This window comes from Antrostomus carolinensis, unplaced genomic scaffold, assembly GCF_000700745.2.
Source record: "Antrostomus carolinensis isolate BGI_N321 unplaced genomic scaffold, ASM70074v2 scaffold30737, whole genome shotgun sequence".
NCBI lineage: Eukaryota > Metazoa > Chordata > Aves > Caprimulgiformes > Caprimulgidae > Antrostomus > Antrostomus carolinensis.
Window position 1 is genome coordinate 713 of NW_010329998.1, and position 19,650 is coordinate 20,362.

General features: G+C 49.1%; 1 protein-coding gene across 1 annotated transcript; it reads left to right on the forward strand.

Moving 5' to 3' along the window:
• Nucleotides 1-1,449: 1,449 nt before the first annotated feature.
• On the forward strand, nucleotides 1,450-19,634 carry VSX2 (visual system homeobox 2). Its single transcript, XM_029086159.1, has 4 exons — nucleotides 1,450-1,511; nucleotides 1,991-2,114; nucleotides 18,056-18,236; nucleotides 19,243-19,634. The coding sequence occupies exons 1-4, from the start codon at nucleotides 1,450-1,452 to the stop codon at nucleotides 19,632-19,634; spliced, it is 759 nt and encodes a 252-aa protein (XP_028941992.1).
• The last annotated feature ends 16 nt before the right edge of the window (nucleotides 19,635-19,650 follow it).

Consider the following 19,650-nt stretch of genomic DNA (forward strand, 5'->3'; position numbering starts at 1 on the left):
GCAGGATGCAGGGTGGAAGGAGCCGAGCTCTCCCAGGAGAGTCCCTGCTACTCGTGCAACAGGAGGCTCGGTCGGGAGGGCTCATCCCAAACCCGGGGTCTCTCCCCAGGCAAATGCTCCCAGTTTGGGTGCTCTGGAGTAAATACGGCTTCGTTTTCGTTGTGGACCGGACAGGGCGAGGTGAAAACACGGCAGGGGCTGGTGTGCAGGTCACGGTCTTGGTGGGAGAGAGGAAATGAAATTCAGATTTGTTTTATTTTCAGTTCTAGACAGAAACAAACCTGAAACACTTAGCTGCAGTTGTATATTCTGTGCTAAATGGTTAAGACCTCTAGTTGTACCAGGCTGGGAGATGACAGACCAACAGTCTGCAGATACCTGCAGGATCGAAACACCCAAAGAGAGAGTGGATTGTGGATTGCAAAAGAGACAGGAGCTACCCAGGGACGAGAGCTAAAGGGGAAAACTTCAGCTGAATGTCAAGCAAAACCCGCCCGCCCGTGAGCCTTGCTGGGCTTCGGCGCTCTGGTCAGAGGGTGGAGCGGAATGCTTGAAATCTAAACGGGATCAACATTGGAATAATTTTTCCTGTGGTCCCAGAGAGAAAAAAATACACGAGTGAATGTGCCTGTGCTGTCCCTAGAGTTCACACGTTTGTCGGAGCTGAAGGAAAACTGTTTGAAAAAAGAATGGATTTAGGAGTGAATGTAGAGAAGGATCTGATCGCAGGCAGGTCCCTTGCATTTGCATGCTGCTTTTGTTAGTAATGTTATCGATCTGGTGGGAGCCTTTCGATTCTGAACAGCGGAGAATATTTCTGAGATTTTCTGTTTATGCTCTCCGGAACTGCAGGGCTTTTCTGAAATTTGGATGTATTTTAGAAAAAGACTTTTTGTTCCTCTTTCTTTCCCCCTTCTCAGAGCTACATGTTTCTTAGTTCGATGATACATTTATACGTTTATTTTGAACAAAGGCTGCAATTCGTTGGGGGTTATTTTTGCCGTTGGAGTGTTGTTAGTTTTTATCGAAAATCGTTTTGTGTACCGGGAGGCGTTGGAGGGTGGGAGTTTGAACCCTCAGGGGAGTGGAAGTGGTCCGAGACCTCTCCTCCATCCCCTGGAGAACGGCTTTCATCCGTCTCGGCTTTCCAGCTGCTGATTTTTCAATCTGGTTGTCCCGAGCTGAGAACTGGCTGCGCAGAGGCGGGTTGGGCTCCTGCCCGCCCAGGGCGGTCCAGGAGGATTTCCAGAGGATAATGGGGTAATGCAAACTGGCAGGGAGCAGCTAATGGGATATCGGAGTGAAAGCAACCAGGGTAAAGGTAGAGGAAAGGAGCTGGCACTGGCTCTCCTAGGGAAGGACTGGTGAAAAGCAGTGGGGAGCAGAGTGGATAAAACCTTTTGGAGGATTCAGCTGAGGACTGGGGCTCCAGGAGAGGACTATTTGCTCATGGAGACTGAAGAGGAGACGGACCAGCAGCTGGGGAAGGGCTCAGCACTTCTCCAGATGGGGTAATGAGGGGATGCTGCTTTATCTCAGCGTGACTAACAAAGGGTTAAGAAACCTCTGGATGCAAGAGCAGGAGGGGGGGTGGCTTTAAGCCAGGCCAGGGGTGGATATGCTCTCCTCTCAGAGAGGGGGTGAGGGACAGGGACACCCCCAGGGTCCTCACAAGAGACAGCTGGATCTGAGATGGAAGAGCAGCTGCCATCAGTGCTGATTGCGAGTGCTCACTGCTGGTGTCTCCAGAGGGAAGTCCCTAAAGGGAAGGTGATTTGTAACTGTTTAAAGCGCTGTCTTCTGGTATTTTCTGGTTCTCCTTTCACCCTGGCACTTGACCTTTTGTGCACAGAAACACAGGAGATGTGGGGGGAAAGCTCTGTGTTACCAGGTTAGCCAGGTTTCTGTAGCTTCTGTGTCCATTTCTCTGACTCTTCATTATCTTTGCTTCTTCTTATGTTTTTTGATCAAAGAGTTTTGCTCCCCTCAGGACAATCTTCACATCCTACCAACTGGAGGAGCTGGAAAAGGCCTTCAATGAGGCCCACTATCCTGACGTATATGCTAGAGAGATGTTGGCCATGAAAACAGAGTTGCCAGAAGACAGGATACAGGTAATCATATCTCTTGGACTCCCTTATCCTGCCCCTCTCAGCCATGTTCATCCTTCCCAGAAGAAAAGGCAGTGGCATGGGAAGCCTGACGTTGCTCTAAATAAACCTCCCCAGGCTGTCCACTCCCCTGCTCTCCAGGAGTAGGTAGCCAGATCAGCTGTCCTTGGCAGATGTGTATTTGTTGTTTGTATGTCAACATGTGCTGTACATGGTGTGTTGTACCTGTGGTTCGGGATGTGTGTAACAGAGGGAATCCTAAATCATTGAAGGGGAACTGACGTGCAAGGAAAGACCCACTTTCAAGGTCTTGGTGGTATAAGCAAGAAGAGAGTCTCCAGAGACTGGGTCTGGGTGGGAAGTGTGGGAGGGAAAGAGCTCCAAAAAACCTCTTTGCTCCTTTGGGTGCAGGAGGATGGCAGGGATGTCGCAGGCAGCTAGGACGACAGTGTGGGAATAATGGGTGAGTCCTATTTAGGTGTTTGCACCATCTCTGCATAGTAACTGCCTTTTCCTCCTCAAGCAAAGCTTTCCTGAAATTTCTGGGGATAATTTTTTTAAAAATTATTTTTAATGTTTGGGGTTTAATTGCGTGCCAGTCCTGTCATGCCATTGCGAGGAGGTAGAATGAGGCAGTATGGAGTATCACCACAGTGTGGTGAATCCTCCGGCGGTCAGGAGCAGCAGCCAGCAGCATGAGTGGCCGCCAGTATGCAAGCAATCATTGCAGCCTAAAAAGCCAGAGAAGACTGGCAGATGTTGTGGACAGCATGGGAGGCACAATGTCCTTGTACAAACCAAACATGAAGTTCACAAGGGTGGGCACCAGCAGCTTCTGCTGCCTCTTTCCCCCCATGCCTCGCTCCCACCAGGTGGCTGCACAAGGCACAGGGATGTAATGGCCTGAGCCTGTTTTGCTGGGGCAGGTGATGTTTCTTGGCTGGCTGCAGGTTAAACTGGCCTGATCTCCTGCACACTGGCAGGGGTGCCTCTGTGGCTGGTGCATAGCAGTTTCTACAAGAAGCATTGGCCTGAGTGCCATGTGGTGTTGAGAGGGTCCTGGTTTCCCTGGTACTTCCTTCGGCTCAGCCCCTCTGCAGGCACGTCCAGCATTCACGGATCTGTTCCTTCAGCCTGTGCTCTTTCTTTGCTAAAGAGACAGCCCAGGAGGCTGCTCCCTCGCAGGTTTGGAACATAGCTCACAGAGCATTGAACAAGGTAACGCTGATGCTGGAAACTGCTGAGGCAGGAGCCTGCGCAGGGACAGGGAGATCTCCCAAACAAAACTGCAGCCCTTTTCCTCTCAGTCCTGAGGCCCCCTCACTGCCCTCATTCTTGTGCGCAAGCTAGAGTGACATTTTTATAGAAACAAGTTGTGCTTCTTATCCTGTTGTCCTGGCAGGAGTCCTGCTGACCTAACGGCTTGTAGATAACCTGTGTGCTGACAGGATTTCCAGCAGTCTTCAGAAATAATGTCCTGTCATCTGAAATCCTACCTGATGCATTAGGATTAGCAAATGCCCTGATGCTTTGCCTCTAGAGAAAGCAAGCTGGATGGAGGGTCATTTCTCCACGTGTGACCTATAGAATATCAAGTCAAGAGGTTAAAGACCTGTTAGGAATTTAGCGTTGCCTGCACCCACCATCTGATGCTGGGCTGGAAAGAAGGTTCTTTGATTTCCCATAAAGGGCCTTTTCAAGGAAGACGTTCCTTCAGTGTCACAGTGTATGTTGAACTGCAGAGGCACCGTTTCTTCTGTGGCCAGAGCTGAGGGCTCTCACTATAGGTGAGGTGGAGGGACATGTTATGGCAGGGAGTGCAGAGCCAGGCACTGCACGTGCTGCTTCAGCATCTGGAGCATCCTTCTAGTTCTGAGAATCAGTGCCTCATCTGATTTGAAAGTGCAGTAATGGGTAACCTATTTCGGCTCTCGCTGACTTGCTGCTGGCGTGTCATTCTGCAGCTGGCTAATAAACAACTGCCTACTCTTCCTGCACTGCAGAGTTTTTAAACTTAGGAGTGTTCCTTACTGTGATCCCTCTGCCCCAGAGATCAGGTTAGACTTGGATGGCAGAAACACCCCGTGGTGTGGCTGTTCTGAACATCAGACTTTGCTAATTGCACAAGTATTCCAGGAGAAAGTGCTTGTGAGTGACACTTTCACTCATCATGAAAGGAGAAGTCATGAGAAACAGCAGGATTTCTGTGGCATCTGTTGTGTGAGAGCATGAGCACTGTGCCAGGGTGAGCGTCAGGGTCACGCAGGAGTCCTGAGGACTGATGATGGGGGGAGACCTGTTAGTTCCCACTAATCTTTCCAAGGGGTCAGCACCCGATTGTCCATTACCACATATTGTACAAAGTTTCCTTTTCCATGGATTTTTTTTTCTTGTGTCCCAAGCCATAAGAAGATAATTCCCAACCTTGGTCATGCTTCTTTGTACTTCATCTCGTGTTCCTTTTCAACTTTAGCCCCTTTTGTGTGCACCTAATTTGTTCTCCCTTGTTATGGTGTTCACACTCTTTAAATAAATCTAAGTTATTTCTTCTCCTGGCTGTCACTTTTGGTTTTCATCATTGCTTTAGCAAGCTGTGAAGATCTTTTCTTAAATAATTATTCATAAATCACACGCTAGTCTCTTAATCATGTGGTTGTTCTTCTGTAAAGCCCATCCTGCCTGTCATTCTTGCTGGAGATAAGGGACCACTTGCCTACAGCTGCACATTGGCTATGTTCTCACCAGTTCAGCTGATGAGGCTGCACCCTTTCACACTGCATGCAACTTCCTCCTGGATGGAGCTGGCTGCTTCTAGAAAGAACGTGAGCATCCTCACATTGGGCAGTATGAGGAAACAGTTTAACTTTCTCAGTGAGACACTTTGCACAAGTCAGACCAGATGTCACTTTGGCCGTTTTGCAAGATACTAGAAAAAGACTTCATTAGTCAAAGTATTTGAAAGAATATTCAGAAGAGTTGAAGTGCTGTTATTAGAATAAACCCAGAACTTTCTGTCAAATCCAGGTGAGGTAAGTAGATTCCCATGGAGAATTATACCCTTAATAGACAATTTGAAGTATTTGAGATAGCCTCAAGCTGACAAGTATTCTGACAGCTGACTTAATCAGTGTCTTTCTCATAAGAGATACTCTTAAGTGTAATGTGTAGATTTTAGTTACCCTTATCAAATTTATTAATATGTGACAGTTCCAAACTTCCAGCACCAGTATCTATAATATTAAAGTTCAGTAACAGTTTGATTTAGGGTATTGAAATGACTGTGTATATTTGTCATTACAGTATGTCTCCTTCTGATCAAATAAATCGATTAACCAGTTCACTATTTCTAAAAAATAAGATCTTGACTGCCATTGTGGTCATGCTAAATTCACCTTTTAAGGGAACTAATAAATTTAAAAAGAGAAGAAAAGTGCTTTAAAAAGTGCTACAAACAACAGTTTGTGTTGTTAAATGATTGTATGGTAATTGCATAGATGAAGAATTTTGTGACAAATAAAATTGCTCACATAAGTAAAAGGAACTCCAAGGAGATGCTGGTGCCATGTGTGAGGAGAGGGGATTGTCTGTGTACGCAGCAAGCTTTGTCAGGCAGCTAAGGTGTCAATTTTGGCTAAAAACAAAACAAAATCAACTAAATATCTAGTTGAAAATGTATTGCTTTCAGGATCACTGTATAGGCTATTAGGAGTTGAATGGGGATGGAGGAATCGGGAGGGATGGTCACCTGGAGGGAAGCATTCATACCAAGAGTATTTTTCCAGAAGAAGAGGCTTACCTTGCTTCAGTTTTGCAAACATGTTCTGTATTTAGAGGTGAACATAATTTGGAAAGGCCTGAGGAACATGTATTGCACTGAGGAGCTCAGGAATGAACCCACAGAGTCCCCTGAAGAAACACAATATAAAGTGTCAAGGAAAAATTGACTTTATGAAGCTGTAGCAGCCCTGGCTTCTCCCCCTCCTGCCAACTTTTCCTGCTTGCTGCAGACCGTTGAATTGTAGTCCTGACCCCATGGTATAAGTGTGGGATGGGGATGATTGCTCCATGCAGTTGCTGACCTTTCCTGAATCTGTGCCTGGAATGGCTGCCATGGGATTTCTTAGTGCTGCAGAAAGTACTAGTGGTGTTGGTTTTTCTAAGCCTATGCTTGCCACTTTTAATCTCAATATGCAAGGGACCTGTCTGCTCTTGCTAAAACTTTGTGTGAGTCTCACACTTAGAAGAGAGAAAAGCCAGCACGAGGCACAGTGCCAGTGTGTTCCCACCAGTATCTCCATACGGCACAGTCACGGAGATTGTGTAGCTGGAGGGAAATTACCAGAGCGATTAGGGTGGTTGGAAGTAGATTACTGAGGTGATGGAGAAGCTGAAAGTGTTGCTGCTGTGTAAGCCAACCATTTCAAAACTTTTTTTTTAAGAACCTTGCAATAAGTTAGTAATGAAACAGAGCTGAGCAGCTAGTGTTGGCTACTTTTGCCAATAATTTCTGAGCACTGGGGCAAGCCACAGCAGTGTGAGACCAGCTAAGTGTCATTATCTTCCCTTTTGCTTTTAGAAATGTAGGAAGTGTACTAGTGAGAGTAATAAAACTAATCAAACTTACTGGCTTGGTGAGAATATGATTATGGGTGTTTCTCATGGCTTATGCTGCATCTCTGCCTCCATGTCTTTAATTGGTATGTGAGGAGTTCATCCACTTTGCTGCCTCTTCAATAACATGCTTGTTTAGTTGATCTAAATTCATATTAATTTCCATTTTTCAATTAAGAGTTGTTTAATTTGGCCCTTTCTGTAATGGAGTGTTTTCATTACCCTTTATCTATGGCCCATTTTCAGTCCATGTGCTAGAACTTCGTTTACAAGTTAATTACCATAGCTGCAAACAGAGGGGCTGGGTGATGGGCGAGCGCAGGGGCCCAGGCAAGTCTTCCCAAAGGAAAGTCTTATGCTGCATGTCTTTAGACAGAGGGAAAAAAATGAGGCAGGAGACAGGAAGGGAAACGGAGAACCAGGAACATCTCTTAAGCTTACTGTGAAGTGGGGACTTCTCTGCTTGTTGTAAGACCGTGCAGGTTACCTGCCCAGCTTGTGGGATCTACGCTGGTACAGCTGGGGCTGTAGGTTTAAAAGGTGTTTTTTAGAGCAGAGATGGAAGTATAGAGGTATGAATATTGTGTATTCCCAGGTACAACTTTATCCCTCTATGTTCAGTCCCTGTGTTGCTGCAGCCACAGACCAATTTTCTAAATGGGACAGAAAATCAAATAAAACCAAACTTGCCTGTCCTTGCCTTCTGCTGTGTTCCTTGCAAGATGTTTATGGCTGTCACAGCATAAGGGACAGTGTGGTTTTGGTGTGCTCCTCCACAGCATCAGGAGGGAAATGGGACTTTGCAGTGACAGCTCCTTTCCTGTTCTCTCGGTGGTTTGAAGAGACTGTCACTGAGGGTCAGACACCTTCAAGTGCTGGGGCACTACCTGTGACAGGAAAGACAGGAAGGCACCAAAATATACTGTAGCCCATTGCTGTGGAGTGCCTTGGCAAGGACCTTCCCCATTGTGGCCAGGACAATGAGGAATGGCTGTGCAGGCCTAATGCCAGGCTGTGACAACTCAGCCTGTCTTCCCCACATTTATCTCCCTGTTTCCTTAACAACAGTAGTTTAAGGGTAACACTTCTCTGAGTTAGCCGAGGTACTGTGGTTCCTTGATCATTTAAGCTCTTCTGGAAACAGTGCCCTAAGTCCGTGTGCTGGGAACACTTGCACTCACTCCTTTTAATGATGAACTTTCTTTTCTCTCCTCTGATAGCGCTACAGTTTTCCACAACTGATTTTGAAAAAAATAATTGGGCAGCCAAGCAAGTTCAATACTTAATTCCCCTCCAGCCTTAGGATGCCTGGCAGAGGGACCAGCTGATGGTTGTGTGTTCAGGTTTTTCTTTAATGACCCTTTATCATAAACTTTTCCTCCTTTCCTAGCTTTGAATAGAGATTTTTTTCAACAGTTCAATAACAAAGGCACTTTAGAGACATGGTTAATTTACTCTCCCTTTTATTTCTTAATGGATCTATTTTTCTCTGTACTGTTTATCTTTTACCCTGATAAATCTCAACAAGTTCTTCGCATTCTTTTCTGGCAGAAACCAGAAAGAACCTCCTCTGCCTTTTCATTGTCCTTCTTTGTGGGTGTTCTGTGAGCCAGGTTTTGCACAGGTCTGTGCAAAAATATATAAAAAATTGTACCATCTGCCTCATGCCCCAAGCTGTTGAGAAGTCTAGTACTCAGCAGACATGCAGATGACCCTGATCTCCCTACATGTGAGGCTGGCAGGTTCTTCTGTGCAGAAAAGAAACTGAGATGAGAGACAAACTGTTGCTACAATATCCTATAGCAAAGATGGCTTCCAGAGACCACTTTCATCAGGGGCTATGAGGAAGCATCAGGCATTCTTCTGTCTATTCTGAGCAGCACTGCCCTGAGAGCAGCAAGAAATGTTCAGTTTAGGACCTGCCTGGTGCAAGAAGCACAGTTTTCTCCCTGGTTTCTGTTTCAGTGGGTTTCTGTTAGGCTCCCAACTGCCCAAGCAAGGGCAGGGCTGAAACTTTGGCTGTCGTTACTGGAGTTGTCAGCTGCAGCTTTCTCCCCACATTCATAGCGAGGGAATGCAAGTGCTTATACCTGATCACCTTCCTGTGACTAATGGACTAAAGGTCCATAGCATGGACTATGGACTAAAGGTCCATAGCATGCATGTTGGACATTCATAAATATGAGGATTATGTCCCCTCTCTGGTCTAGAAGTAACCTACTGTCTGACTCCTGCCTGACTGTTGGAGCTGACCTGCTACAATTTGGATAAGCAGCAGCACGTTGCAGGCTGGGTTAGCCCGTACTGGTGTTGCTCAGCCAGGCCAGTGCAACCAGGCTGCCCACACGTGCCTCTGGGACCCACAGGGTCCACAGAGTATGCCACCGGGGGGAATACCTTCTCATCCATGCTACCCTTTCCTCTCCAAGGGCACTGCTTGGCTCACCCAGAGGGAGGCTGAACTGAGTGTTGTTGGGAAACAACCCCTCGGAAGGATCTAGCCAACTCATCCATCTAAATGTACGTGATGAGCACCTGTGCTGATCACTGCTCTTAGCCCAATGAGCCAGTGATGTCCATTCCAAGACAATTTGTTTTATATCCAGAAGGTGTTTCAGACACTTTAGGTCCCTTCATGTCTCTGGCTTCACTACCATCCTTCCAACTCAGTGTCCTCCATGACTGTCACTGCAGTGCCCTGCCATTTTTTAGTTGGTTGCATCAACTCGTTGAGCTTATATGATGACCATGACTGAGATCAAGGCTTCAGTGGCAGAGTGACAACTGAGGGAGGATCCCTGCGTTGGAGATCATAGCCTGGGTGAACTAAGCACGGGTCATAGCTGGGAATGCCCTGGTAAGCTTGGATGTGCTGTCCTTCTGCGAGCAGTATCCAGGAGCAGGTTGCATGTTGCCAGCTCTGCGGGTCACACCATCAGCTGTGCTGTGCACTAGCCCAACCTGGCAATGTCAGCTGCAATGTCAGCTGCACGTGTCAGTGTCACAGCAATGGCGAGCGCCTGAAACATGAGTCTTTTGCAGCTATAAGGTGTCATGTGAAAAATCCTGGAGCTGAGTTCCACAAAAAGGTGAAGGTCACACTGAGATGAGAAACAGGTAGAGCCAGGAGAAGACGCTTGGTAGGAGTAGAGGTCTGAAGGGCCACCCCAGTGCGGCCAACCTAATTGCTAGTCCTGACCACTTGGGTGGTGGTCAGGGGACAGCTGCTGTTCTGGCCTGCTCTTTGGCTCTGGTCGTCCTCCTCCTTCCCCAGATTCAGGAGAACCTGGTGAAGGTTTTGCTGAGGTTGGGTGATTAGATATCTTACTGCATGAGGCAAGGAATTGCAAACACCATCCTTACCATGTATCTTGTAAAGGACTGCAACTTTCTCCTTTTGGTGCTCAGTGCAAGCTGCTGCATGGAAACTTATCACAACATGGTACAACATTTTACAATTGATAACATGTTTCAGTAGATTTCTTCTAGCTAATGGTTCCAAGCGCCAAGGGTTCCCGTGCATTGGTGAGCCTGTGCTGTAGCCCTCAGGGGAGACTTTGTGGGCTGTCCTCATGCACGCAAGGATGGGCTTGAGCCTTATCTCTGGAAATGATGGGCACCAGGTAGTGCTGCAGACACCATCTCCTGCTGATGCACAGCCTCGGGGTCCTATGTTTCATCTGGAGAAGGCCAGAGCGCACCTTTGCCCTGTGCTCTGTGTGTACTGATAAAGGAAAGGGCAACATGCAGCTGCTTCTGGCATGCAGGGGGCAGCCCCAGAGAACAGGCAGTGCTCTGCAGCCCCTGAGGAAGACTGGTGTGCCAAGCTCAGATTTTGGTGCTCATTGGAAGGCATCATGGAGGGAGATGTGCCATTTCTCCTCCCACTGCCCGGACTCTCCTTGGTCTAACGTGAAGGTGATACTATGATGCAGCCCCACATGTTCACAGAGAGCATTGCATACGGATGTGTATGAACACCTACGCTAACATTTAGTCTGTGCCAGAGGAGCTGCAGAGCAGTTTTAGCAGAGAAAAAGGAGGCAAATGAAATAACACAGGCAGGATATCAGCTTGGTTAATGGAGCCAGGCATTGTGAGCACCCAAAGGATGGATGCTCTGTGCAGTATCACCCCTTGTGTTGATGATAAATGTATCCCTGGGTTTGTGTGGACTAGGATGATGGATGATGCACCCTTGCTAGCTTGCCTGTGTCAGTCATACACCCACCACCCTGATGCTTTTCTTGTTTTTCAATCAATATGTTAGGAAAAGAGGAATCTGGGTGTTTATCTACCATGTCCCAGCATCTGGCAGCCTATATGGAGCCATACCAGTTTAGTGTAGAGAAGACCCAAGCTTGGACAAACTATCATGTCTTTGCTCAAGAGAGATGAGTACCATCTCACAGCTCATCTCCGTACATCTGGTTGGGCCTGTTAGCTAAGTGAGTTGGACACAACTCCATCTATTACCAGGCAGGGCTTTTGCCATGCCATGTACAGGAATTGCTCTTTCTAATGTGAGCTCAGAAAGCTCTTTCCCAGTATTCAGTGGGAGGAGGGATGATGAGTCCTGTAATCAGTGATGCAGCCCATGTGCAACCTTTACTGCTCTCATTTAACTTCATACCCACTTTACACCAGCCGTAGAAAGTGATGTCACCATAAACAGTGCCAATAATTTTGACATTACATCTGAAAAGACAGCAATAAACCATTTCCAGGCTTATGCAAGTGACACAGTCTCCACCAGCAGCTTGGGGACAGGAAACTTTCCTGGGGTGATCAATACAGGGGAGGGATTTGAGGAAGCCCCAGGACCCAGGCAGACCTTACACTCTTGTGGCAATTCATTATAAAGCCCAGAGCCCATGAGTGCAGGCAGGGAGATGCTCTGAGGAAGGTATGAGGCTGTTCTTTGCAGTGCTCACATCCTCGGATTGAACCCAGCCAGGGCCATCAGCCCCATCTAATATGACAGTGAGGACATGGTTATTTTTTTCAGAAGAGGTTTTAGTTTTGACTGCTCTCATTGTAGAGGCTTAGGCTGGAAATAAAGAAGGTAGAAATGGAGGTGTGTAGTTGTCAGAAGGAACTGAGTGCTGAGATGGCAGCAGGGCCCCAGGTGTGGAGGTTTGCTGGAGGTGCTCTCTGATCTGCAGCTGGAGCCACCAGCAGCGAAGTGCCAGGCATGCTGCTGGGCATGACTTCAGGAGCAGTGTTCTGGTGAGAGGGGGAGAGTGGGCTCAACCAGGCTTTTCTAATCAAGGAGAGGAGGAACCAGTATGCAGGCAGAGTTGTGAAGAACTTGCACTAAGAAACAGAGCTTCTCCATGCCAGAGTGTACAATGCTTTGCAGGATCAGCCCAGAGCAGCATGGTGGGAAAAGGGACATCAGCAACTACAGGTTGTTGGTGTAGGTGTCTGTGTGTTTCCCACAGCAGTAAACACCACAGAGGAAAGAGATCTGGTGGGTGAACGTGAGAAGTTCAGCTTCTGTGGGGTTCAGCTTCTGTGGGGTTCAGCCTGAGATGACTGGATCCCTAGGGGAAGAGCTGGATGGACATGACTGTGTTGGGTCAGAAAGCCATCAGCAGTGTGATGTCAGGTGGGACCATGACAGTGAATTACGACCCAAGGCAAAGTCACAGAAGTCCAGAAAGCTCCCAAGCTGCCTGGCTGGGCAGGATAGGGTTTCTCTGCTGTGTCCTCACTTGAAGAGCTCAGTATCAGAAATAGCTTTTTTGCAGAGATCTTACAGAGTGATAGTTCAGCTCCCCTAAGCTGAAGGTTTGCGTCAGGGCACTTGTCGGAGAGCAAAGGCAGGTAAAATGCTTGTTAGTCCACGGAGGGGGGAGATGGTCTCAGCGTTGCTGCTGGAGGAACTTGGGATTTTGCCCCTTGCCTTAGTTTCTGGTTTGACAGCAGCCGAGTGCAGCTGCTCCCTGCGACCTGGCAAAGGTGTGTGCTAGTGGGGCGAGTGCTGGTGTGTCTGTGTGTCTGTGTGTCAGTGTCTGTGTGTCTGTCAGTGCCTGGTTGGACGTGCATCTGCTTGTGGCCATCTAGTGGACATTTCAGCCTGTGCTGCTGTGGTCTGGGACCACCTCAGGCTCCATAAAGCGTCCCACTTGAAAGACCCCTGCAGAAGTGCCATGCCAAAGGCAGTAGGTGAGACTTGGTGAAGCAAAAATTCCCCATTATCGAGCGTGGATTTTTCCTGTAAGGGCTGAGGCATGCTTAGGCAGGCAAAATAACCTTAATTTCTTAGAAAGACAAAACTGTCCACTACCAATTCTCCCGTCTGTATGCCCCAGCTTGGAAAGCAGGAGCCAAGAAAATGAGTGTAACCAGTGAAAATTTTAGGTTGAAACAATACTGAAATGATACAATATGCCCAAGATGCCTTGAAATACTGCTTTGCTAATTCAGATTCCTGGCCCATGGCTAGCCTTCAGGAAATTTCTCTCTTTATCAGACAGTGTTTCAGGAGCTGATTAGGTAAACAAACGAACTAATATGATGAATGCAGATAACAAGGACACATCGAGTCTCATGTCCCTTTGCAAAATGAGAGATTCCTCCTACTACAATTTGCTCCTCGGCATCATCATTAATTCAAAGAAGTATTGGTCATCATTTGTGACTCAGAGGAGGAAACTGGCAAGAATAACCTTGCCAGTCTTGACTCCAAAACACCGCAACCCTGCGGTGCAGTGCAGGGTGCCTCGACTTTAACTGCTGTGGGCAGTGGGCACTCAGGGTGAGAATTAGATGATGAATCCTCGTTTATAAGGCTTTGCAGTACTGTTGGTTTTGGTAAGGGGGCCTCAGAAGGACAGGCATGTGGAACAAACATCCAGGAGATGACACTGAAAGTGCAGGCATTTGCTCCTGTCTTGGCTGACAGGCTGTGGCTGCTCTTGGAGGAGGCCATGTCAGTGTGACCTGCCCAGTGGGGTTAGAGAGTGTGTGATGCTCTGCTCTGACCAAATGATGGGGACTGAGCTGATGGGCAGATCCTCTCTGAGCAAGCTGTTACGTTACCACCCTCTATTTGCCTGTTTCATATTGAAAGCAGGTTTTGCAACGTGATGGGTTTTGGTCTCACAGCTTTTCTTTGCCTAGAGGACCAAACTCGATGCATATGGAAGAGCTTGTGGTTTCTGCAGGGTGCAGAGGTGTACCCACTTGCAATGCACACTGTGAAGTGAGCATCGTCTTATCCTGCTGCCGGTGCACGGAGGGTGTCTGGCAGCCTTGTCAGAGATGTCCTTGGCTGCTGCCCCCTGCTCGGCCGGGGCAGTCACCACCACAGATGCAGCCCTTGGTGTAGGAAGAGTAGCACTCATGAGGCCTCAGGAGCAGCCCGGGAGAGGGCTTTGGGCTGCTAAATAGTGAGTGTGCATGCATGGTCTGAACTCAGATGCTAGTGTGTCCTGTGGGTAGCAAGCCACACTTGTCCTCTTTACTCTATTGTCCATTTTTTGAGGATAGAGTTCCTGGAACAAGCTCCCCATCTTTCACAGCGTGTGCTCATGTGATAATCAAAAGCTGTAAATCATCTTAAGATTTACATTGCTCCAAAAGACACCTCTGTGCATCAGATTGTCATAGGTTTGCACAAACATCTGGCATACTTCAGTCCAAAATTCATCAGGGGTTTTCACCACTGGCTATAAAGTGTGGAAGCTCAAACACAATCATTTCACCATACCCTGAGCTGTGCAACAGGGAACCAGATGAAAAGGAAGGTGTGTGGTACACAGCCACATCAATAAAGCATTTCACAAAGCTGAGCTGACCCATGTGATGGGAAGGGGAAAGATCAAACATGGACAAACCTAAACATTGCCTGAAACAGGCTGAATTTTACAGAACCAGGGGAAGTTGTAAACATATCCAAGCAAAGCCAAATGGGATTTGGTATTCCATGGAATACCAAAACTGCAAGTGAATGGAAGTGTAAGGGTGAAACCTTCCCCAGTCAGGGAGGAAAAGTGAGCGCCAATAATAAATACTCAGAAGTTGTAGCTGATGTACCAACACAGCAGAAAATACCTCAGAATTACTAAATCTGGTGCGTAATTCAGCTTGGAACCAAGGCACAGGAAAATTTTGATAACACATCGAGACAATCTCATCAAGTGAGATCTTCTCCCAGAAGAAAGTGCCACTCATGGAGCCATCTGAACAAGGGCAAAATCCTGAGAATGAGCCATGGGGAATAATTCTGCTGATCTGAAATGGTGTGGAGGCTGCCGGCGCTGTGCTGGAGCTCTTTCCTCTGTGCTGCTCTGGAGGGGCTTGTGGCAGAGGTGCTGGACTGTGTCCTGATCCCAGCAACAGTCAGTATTCAGCATCATTAGCTTCATTTGACTTCATTCCTGAGATCAAGATATGGCTTCTGCTATTAAAGCAAGATGGCCAGTCCCCCCAACTTCTGTTCCACTAGAAATTCTAGGATTTCAAATGTTCCTTTTTCCAAGTTGAAACTAAGAGAAAATTCCCATCAAATGACAAGAATTGGCTTGGAAAATCTCAGAATGATCTTACTAAGGTGTTGATGTAATTTTGATTTTCCCATTTGGCTTTAGACACAGATTTTGCATGTTTTAGGTGGCCGAGATTAAAATAGAACATTCAGAAGAAAGCCATAGATAATTTTGATTACACTTCCACTGGCCAGACACAGTTTTTCCTGTGTGATTGAATCAGCATTTTTTGATTGAAAATTTTCTACCGGCTCTAGTAAAAATTGAGCTGCCAGATGGCAAAGTTTCTGCTGGCTCTGGTATTTGCATGGCCCTGACGTAGGAAAATGGACACTCCGTGGCAGCAGGTTTAGTGGCAGTGCTGGGGGAGGTGAGACCTGGCCAAGGAGAAGGGCAAGGGAGCATGAGGCAGGGGAGATGTCTGGGGCATCAGGGTGGGAGAGAGGGGTGGTTAAAGCATCAGTGAGGAGGCACCTGGGTAAGAGGACTGAGGAGAGTTTAAAAAGTTGTCTGATTGGTACGTGATGTAAAAACCTGTTCCTAGCTGAGATCCCAGGTGTGGCAACTGGTGACAAACACAGCTGTACAGAGCCAAGCCGTGCAAGCTGCTCTGGGTACAAGGAAAGGTGACACTGCAGCCCCAAACCAAGGCAGCTTTGCAGGTGCCATCCCTTGGGTTGTGCAGGAATTTTTCCCTGAAGCCAAGGGATAGGAGCTCTGCGGTGAGGGATGTAACTGTACTGGTTTATGTGTGTGGATAAAGAGAGGATCCCTCTCCCGGCCCTGGTGGGTTGAGCTGCCCCCTCACATCATGGAGGTGTTGGGGGTGGCTGCCCCACTGCCCTGGCTGGGTGGGTGAGAAGGAACAACAGGGATGTGTGCCGAGGCTAGAAAGGGAACAAGCTGACCCCTTCCAGCTCTGCCATGCGGGAGGAGCAGTGTCCTGGAGTGAGAAACCCTGTCAGCAGGACACTGCATGACCCACCGAGCAAACCCCTGCGTCGCTTGGGCATGGAGGAGCAGGCAGAGAGAGGAAGCTGTGTGCTCCTGAGGGTCCTTGCTCAGGCCCCGGTGGATTCGCAGCCATCCGTGGTCCAGGGGTTATATATTGGCAGGATGAAAGTGTAAATCAGACTGTTTATCATGCAGAGGAGGTGATGTGTGGCAAAACAGCCTGGCTGTAAAATCCCCTCTGACATGCACAGAGTGTCTTCTGCTGGGAGAAGCTGGGATCACAGCTGCTGGGACCACCACCACAGCCACCCTGCAGAGCTCCCTTTGGGGCCAGGCTGGCCAGGCACCCAGGAAATGGCCAAGGCTGGTTGTCACCGGCTCTAGCAAGCCACCCACCGACCCTGCAGTTCTGCCCCTGTGAGGCTTCGGAGCTGGGCAGTTCTCCTCTGCACAGGTAGAAGAGCCGAGCTTGCCTTGCCAGCTCCGTGGCATCAGTCTCGTGGTCCCCACAGCAGAGCTGGGGGTCTGCCCCAGTCTCCCCGTGGTCCCCACTGCAGCCCGAGCTCCCCCACAGCTAAGGGCGGTGAGGACAAGAGAGGGTTAAGCTGTCAGCTCTGTAATGTTAAACAGGTGTCAAAGGCACCTCCATATATCTGCAGATTGAAATCAAATTCTTTGCAGTATAAAAAGATAAATTACCCAGGCGATTCCCGCCTCATCCCACTCATCAGGCCAGCGCCAGACGGCAAGCAATTTTTTTTTTTAATGTGCTAACGACCTAATCAAGCAATCAAGTTGGAGAAGATTGCAGAGTGACCCCGAGCATCCATCTGCCAGCGCGACCCCGCCATTCATTTCCATTCTGCCGTGTACTTTCTGGGAAAGGGAGGGAAAAAAATAGAGAAGAAAAAAAAATCCTAAACAAATTAACACCCAATTTTCTGTGAGTCTAATTAGTTAAATGAGGAGGTGTTTGGGGTGTCCGCAGGGAGGGAGGGGCTGCCTCTCTGAGAGGGGCCTGGTAACTCCATGGCATTAATTAGCGCAGGTCAATGGCGTGGTTCCCCAGGGACCAGCTGCTTTAATTTCCCGTGATATTTCAGTGCCTGAGGCCCATCGATTCAAACTGAAATTAACTTATTTTTCAATCAGGCCTGGGCTGCCCCTGGGGCTGACTCTTCCTTTGCCTCTTTCTGAATAGACCTCGAGCAATTTTTCATCTAAAGCTGATGCCTCTGCTCAGTGGGAAGGGAAGGGAGCTGGGGAGGGAGGAGGGCGAGGGAGACAAGAGGAATGGAAATCGGAAAGAGAGCGCTAATAGATTTCTGCGAGCATCCCCCCCACCCCATCGCCACCCGCCTCTCTGCTTGCTGCTCCCCAGGTCACAGCTCAGAGATTATTCTGCCAATTTTCTGAGAAGATGAGGGGCTTTTCAAACTGGGAATTCAGGGCGAAGCGCACAGATCAGCTTCCCCCTTCTCCCGCCTCTGCCGAGCATCCGCCCCCATCCCAGCCCTCCCTGCAGGCACCGCTGCCCGCAGCCCCGTGCCGCAGCTCAGACACCCAGTAAATAATGAAAGAAAATCCCAGGCACGAGAGCCAAAAGCTGCTAGAAAAAGACACCACGATGGCAAATTAATTACATCCTGCAGAGAGGGATGGGACCTGCTCTTATGCTTGGTCCTCATTGCTCCTGCAAGGGAGGGAGGGAGAGATACCCGGCGGCTGCTGCATGGGGAAGAGGTTGCGGTGCTTTCAGGATGAGCATCCACAAATCTGCCTTCATCCCACTGCACAAGCACACATGTATTCCCATGCGGGAAGGGGACTGACACACCTTCTCCCCCACAGAAAACCCATGTCCCTCCTTGTCGCCCATCCCAGGTTTGGTTCCAGAACCGCCGGGCCAAGTGGCGGAAGAGGGAGAAGTGCTGGGGCAGGAGCAGTGTGATGGCTGAGTACGGGCTCTACGGTGCCATGGTGCGTCACTCCATCCCACTGCCTGAGTCCATCCTCAAGTCTGCCAAGGATGGCATTATGGAGTCCTGTGCCCCTTGGCTCCTGGGTAAGAGAGTAGCCATCTTCGTGGGGGATGGCAAATGGGTCAAGACAAAGCCGGGGGATGTAAAGAAGTGATTGGAGCTGTGCCAAAAACATGGGTAGAGGGCAGCGGGGTGAGGCCCCTCCACCTTGCTGCCCTCCACCCCTGTGTCCCCCAGTGGCCCTCATCAATAGGGTCCGACCACTCATCCCAAATCTCTATTGGTCCTTGGATCCTGACCTGCAGGATCTGGCCAGGGCAGGAATTTGCTCCCCACGCTCAGGCTGGTGTCAGCCTTCCACTCCCACAGCGCAAGCATCCCTCCTGCCCAGCCCTGGAGCAGGGGCTCCAACCCTTGCCCAAGCCAGGAGGTCATCCCAGTCTGACTCCCCCATCTCCGTGATGCTGTGTGGGGTGCTGGGACCCCCAAATGCACTCTTCTTGCCCCAAGTCCCAGGGGAAATATGCTGCTGCTGCCTCCTGCTCTCAGCACCTGGGGGAGCTGCATTTCTGCCTGGTTTTGCTTGATTTTCTGTGCAGACACGGAGGTAGCAGCTACCCTACCATACTCCTGCTCTTTGCTTCCTGCTTTCTGACCTTTCAGGCTGGTTCTGCCCCAAAACTAGTGTCTGACATCTTGATGATGGGCTGTCCTGTCCTTCTGTCTGTGAAACTGAGAGAGGCAGAGGGGTGGGTTGTGTGAGAAGCAGGTTGATACAGGAACAGACAATGGGGGAGCTCCCTCCCCAGCCTCAGTGAAGCTCAGGCAACTGTGCAGCTGTCTGAGACCCTTGTCCCACAAGTCAGCTTCAGATTCACAGAGAGAAATGGAAGGGAGAGTAGTTACAGACCTTTTGGGGCAGCCCTGATAAAAACGCCCCCCAGGGCGGGCCGCCCCCAGCAGGCAGCTGCCTTTCCTGGGCTGCCCTTGCGCGGGGGCCAGAGCGAGCGGCTGGCCGTGACTGCTGCGTGAAGCGAGGGTTTCTGCTTTTCCTTAATTCTGGCCTCTCTTTATCTTTGCTGTTTTCAGTTCAAGATGGCTTTCCCATGCCCAGGCGCTTTTCTAAACCCGAATACCAACAATTCTTTTTAGGGATGCACAAAAAGTCTCTGGAGGCAGCGGCTGAGGCGGGGAGGAAGACGGAGGTGGAGCGCCAGGCCCTGCCCAAGCTTGACAAGGGTGACAAGGAAGAGAGGGGCCCGGATCCCAAAACCACCATTTCCCAGGAGGAACTGAGAGAAAACAGCATTGCCGCCCTCAGGGCCAAAGCTCAGGAGCACAGCACCAAAGTCCTGGGGACCATCGCTGGGGACACCCCGGCCCCAGGCAGGAAGACGGAGACAGGGGAGGAGGTGGCGGCAGAGGATGAGAGACAGATGGAGAAGTCGAACTCATCGCAGAAGGAGGAGAAGCTGATCTAGGAGGGGAGAGGTGGCA

Excerpts from the sequence above, each read along its gene's own strand:
- VSX2 (XM_029086159.1), top strand. The coding sequence starts at position 1,450 with ATGGAGACTGAAGAGGAGACGGACCAGCAGCTGGGGAAGGGCTCAGCA. Across the intron at positions 2,115-18,055 it reads TGCCAGAAGACAGGATACAG|GTTTGGTTCCAGAACCGCCG; the intron begins GTAATCATATCT and ends CGCCCATCCCAG. Across the intron at positions 18,237-19,242 it reads CTGTGCCCCTTGGCTCCTGG|TTCAAGATGGCTTTCCCATG; the intron begins GTAAGAGAGTAG and ends TGCTGTTTTCAG.